The sequence below is a fragment of the Pteropus medius genome, unplaced genomic scaffold, assembly GCF_902729225.1.
Source record: "Pteropus medius unplaced genomic scaffold, Ma_sr-lr_union100, whole genome shotgun sequence".
NCBI lineage: Eukaryota > Metazoa > Chordata > Mammalia > Chiroptera > Pteropodidae > Pteropus > Pteropus medius.
Genome location: NW_024349803.1, coordinates 18,733,326 through 18,738,073, shown reverse-complemented (window position 1 = coordinate 18,738,073; position 4,748 = coordinate 18,733,326). Strand labels below are relative to the sequence as shown.

Here is a 4,748-nt window from a genome sequence, read left to right as displayed (position 1 = left end):
CAGAAATAACCACAGTTCCCATTTAGGTCAATATATTTACTATTTTTACTAGGCATGTGCATATACACAATGTATTTTTAAAATGAGCTTTACAATACAGTTTGACCACCTGGTTTTACATATTGGGAACACGGTCTTTTACAAGAGTTAAAATAATTGTGTAGTACAAATCAAACAATCGATTAAGCCTTCTCATTGGGGAAATTTAGATTTCATTTTTTTTTCCCATGGAGACTTGATTCTCTTTGCAATGCCTTGAGAAAAACAAGATACGTCCTTGTCTTTTATAGCTTTCTATAGATGATAGGAACTTGCCCTTCATCTTAGCTTTTTAATTTGCTTCTCTGCACCCATCTAATCATCAATCGAGTAATCCATGTCATTGTTCCCTGTCTCTCCCATTTGCTGCTTCCTCTTCTCTACCTAGTTTTCCTGGCTGCGTGTGCACACGTGCGCGCGCACACACACACACACACACACACACATCTGTTCCTCCAGCATTCAGCTCACCTTTAGTATCTGCTCCCTCCCCTCTCATTTGCTCTTATAGATGATTCCTTTTCAAGCTACTGTCTTAATTGATTTTGATCGACTCGAGGTTTTAATGTCAGTGCCACATTAGGACTAGCTTTTAATAACCTGAAAATAGAACTGTTTAATGGAAAGTACTAATAAGAAGCCCTTGGTAGAGTTACATGTGTCAAGAAACATGTGACTTGGGCACAGTGTGGATGTGGCTCAGGGTTTTTCTTTTTTAAGTAGTGTTTTTGGAGAGGGCAGGGCAGAGGAAAAGTAGTCGGTACAGGCAAACCTCATTCATTGCACTTTGCTTTATTTCACTTCACAGATACTGCATTTTTCACAAAGTGAAGGTAAGACCCTCCACTTGCAAAAAAAAAAAAAAAAAATTATGACTCAAGGCTCGGATGATTATTTCAGCATTTTTAGCAATCAAATGTTTTTTAAATTATGATATAATGTATTTTTTAGAAATAATGCTATTGCACACTTAACAGACTACAGTATAGTGTAAATGTATCTTTTCTATGCACTGGGAAACCCAAAACATTGTGCACCTGGCTTTATTGCACTGGTCTAGAACCAAACCTGCAATATCTCTGAGGTGTGCCTGTACTCTAGGGAAACGTTAGGGACCATCATGGAAATCTATCCACCATTTCAAGGCAACTAACAAATGATCATCTCTCAGTTAGAACGATAGCCTTTCAAGGTCATGAAATTTGCATGACAAATGTTGCATTAAATGTCGATTAATATTAACTTTGTATAGCAAGGCAGATGCCAGCAAGCATAAGAGTGGTGCATGCAGAAGGTATTAGTTCTGGAGTCCTGGAAGCCGTAAGGTGCTCATCCATCACATGGCCATCTGGAAGGTAGGGACGCTTGGTCATTAAAGAAAATCCCTCTGGCAGCTGAACCTACTGTCCACACACGTGGCCTATCTACAAGAGCCCAAATCGGCTAGGGCCCAACATTTGAAGAGAACAGTGTGTACACGGAATTCACACTCCCCTGAAAAAATAGCTTTCCACAGAAGTTGGTCTACGGTGAATGTGCTCTTCCCTGGACATGCACTTTCACATCTGGGAACCTACCCCGCCCGGCCGGTGACACCTGCGATCAATTGGTTAGGCTCTGATGATAAAGACACAGCACGTTTTGGTTGCCAAGATGTAAGAAGAAAATCTGGTCCTCGGCCATTCAATCACTCAGCCCACATTTACCCAATGCCTGTCCTGGACCCGTCGCTGAGGATGAGGAGGGAAAGACGCCGGCTCCGCCTGGCATGGGGGTTCCCTCTTGTACTTAGGTGAAGCATTGGCTTCCATTTACTTTCTGAACGTGAACGTTTTCAATTTCTAACATCTGCAGGGGCAGAACTACGAGACACCCCTGAACTTGGAGGAGACTCTAGAAATCTGGCTCAGGTTGGGGGGTGGAGAGACACCTCTGCTCTTGTTTTTGCTAGGTTCCTGCCCTTCTTGTTATCGGTTTTCCTCAAATCAATAAAAATCTACAAGGTGAAAAGGTTGTTCTGAGACCAGTCACAGGGGGCGGGGGAGGGGTGTCCATACAGGGACCTTGTAGGACCCATGAAGATGTTCCTAAGCAATGAGAGCGGGTGGTGGGATTTACCTGGGATGGGTGCCCCAACCCTGCCATCGGGGTGGGTACTAACTGAACTGTCCCCCTGGAGACTATCTGGGTCTCCTTGGCTGAAGAAAGAAGCCCAGAAAGCACTTCCTGGCATTTTAAGAGGCCAAGCCTTTTTCTTATTTACCTTAAAAGAAGTTCACATGCTACAAAATGTCAAACGGACAGCCGGGCTAGCGACATTTCGAGGGCATCGATATCAAGGGCGCCGAGGTGACTACCCCAGCTTGAGTCCTAGACTCTTCCCCAAGCAGAGCTTGGGCTGCCAGTCTCTACCGAGCCATGAGGTAAGAAGAGGGAGCCCATTAACGGGGGGCCCGCAGGCAGCTAACTAACCTGAAGGGCGAGGGGAATTGCCACTTACCGCAGCCGGGTAGAAACGTCTGCGGGAAGCAGTGCAGCCGGCCGTGCCAGCATTTGCATATGGAACACCGCCTGGGCAGCCAGGTGTCATGGGGCACAGACCCACAGTTCCTGAGGACGAATGCATGAGGTGATACGTGTGTATGTTAAAGCCCCCGTTTCTCCTTCCCTCTCCTCCCCACCCCACCCCGTTCCCATGGCTTACTCTTTGTGTCTATCATGCTCACAGTTCCGTCCATAGAAGGAGGGGGGGCAGGCACAAAAGGACCCCAGCATGCAGGTTCCCCCATTCAGACAGCAGGTTTTGTTGAGCTCCTTACCTGAAACGTAAGAAAGGGTGGCTCAGAGGGTGGAGGGATTGAAAAGCTGAGCTCCTGTTAGCAAAGGTTAATATGGCGCCAAGGGCTTACTCTCCCCCCCCAAGTGTTTGTAGATGTCTAAATATTGTAAACATCACAGAATAAGTCCGGTGTTTAGTGTTCCTTTTGCGGCCCCTGCGTTTGAGCATTGAACTCTTTCTCTTGCAAAGGCCAGTGGTGGTCCCTTGGTCCCGAGCCTGAAGTGGAAGTGAGTGGGGGAAAAGGTTTCTGGGAGATGAGGTGCACAATGCCGGTCTCGCCTCCATGATGAAAAACCCGTCCGACCACCCGCCCAACTCTAGAATCAGGAGCCCACTCTCTCAGGTGACAGAGTGTCAAAAAAAAAAAGAAAAGAAAAAAAAAAAACACATTCAGGGACCAGGAAGCACTATCACCCACACGGTAGATCTAAGGCAGGTAGGTCTTACTGTCCTGGATTCTCATGGCTGGCACAAACTGGGAAGGCCGATGACGAATTGCAGGCTCCTCCCGGGACAGATAGCTGTTATCACTGAAGGTCAGATCTCCTTGTGATGTCCATGCAAGTTCATGGCGGCTCAACCCTTAACGACAAAATCAACTCATAGGGCCAGTATTTCGGGCCACGAGAAAATTGCTGTGATCAAAAGAACCAAAAACCTCTTACCAGCAACTAATCCCAGTTCAAACGCTTTGGAAATGGCCATGATCAAAATCACCCTAGGAAGAGGAACTCTGTCATCGTTAGCAAAACAAAGCAAATAAAACTCTCTCAGTTAACACCTGGGTCTTCCCATCACACAGACAAAGCCACAGACCACTAAGGAGAAATTCTAGGGTGTCATCTTTCTTTTTTTATGTTCTCTTTCTTTTGAAATGGCTAATTCATGTACCAACATAAAGAAACACGAGAGTAAAAGCCACCTAATATGCAATGCTTTTCGATATGTTATTATTCGTAGGCTCCGTCTTCATATGCACATAATTTTTAAGTAGGTGTAAATCTTTGATCTATTTCACATACATTTTTTTCTCCTTTAAGTAGTTTTCACAGGCGAACTTTAACATGGCCGCATAACATTCTGTTGGTAAAATCACATTTTACCAACTATTTCATTTAAACCAGTCATTTGAAGGGTTTTCAGGTTTAAAAAGTTTTCCATTATTCTTAATGGTTTTGCAAATACTGAATCTGTCTCTGCCTTTAATCTTCTCAGAAATAGATTTTTTCATTTGATTAGAATACTGGCCTATCTTACGCAAGAGTTGAAAAACACTAGTCAGAGGCAGAGCCATTCATTCACCTGATCGAAAATCTTAAAAGCCAATGGCAAAACAAGCGCGAAGTCCCAGATCTTTCGGAAAGATGAAATCAGACAACAGAGAGATGTAGACCATCTTACTTCCTAAGCTGGCAAAAGTCCACGTTCAAGATCGGTTCATACCTGGAAGAGAAGCATTCCATCTTCCTGCCGTCCATACCTCCCAATGCAGGGGGGACCCTGTTCACGGGCCTTGAATTCGCAGTCTTTGCTGAAACACCCAAAGGGAAACATTAATTTCCTGAAATAGAAATGAGAATTTAAAAAAGAAAAATATCCCCAATGAGAAAGAGGCTTCCCCCACCCCAGTCTTAGGAGGAGGAGGAGCCAGGACGTCCGGAGAAAACTGTGTGGCCCATCACAGGTTCCCTCCTAATTCTTAGCCGGGGCCTCAGCCTCCCTGGAGATTCTCAAGGACAAAGCCTCACGGGCGGGCAGGGGAGGCGGGACACCCACGCCCAGCACAGCCCTTAAACTCTCCCGGGGTGGTAGTGAAAGGCAGCAAAGCGGGGGAAACAAAGAGAGAATGGGTGAGGCGGAGTCTTGTAAA

The 4,748-nt window shown here is 45.5% G+C and overlaps 1 protein-coding gene across 1 annotated transcript; it reads right to left on the bottom strand.

Moving 5' to 3' along the window:
* Positions 1-1,277: 1,277 nt before the first annotated feature.
* On the bottom strand, positions 1,278-3,589 carry CRIPTO (cripto, EGF-CFC family member). Its single transcript, XM_039836847.1, has 5 exons — positions 3,544-3,589; positions 3,326-3,460; positions 2,744-2,858; positions 2,540-2,649; positions 1,278-1,387 (listed from the first exon to the last, which is right to left on the bottom strand). The coding sequence occupies exons 1-5, from the start codon at positions 3,581-3,583 to the stop codon at positions 1,278-1,280; spliced, it is 510 nt and encodes a 169-aa protein (XP_039692781.1). The 5' UTR covers positions 3,584-3,589.
* Between the last annotated feature and the right edge of the window lie 1,159 nt (positions 3,590-4,748).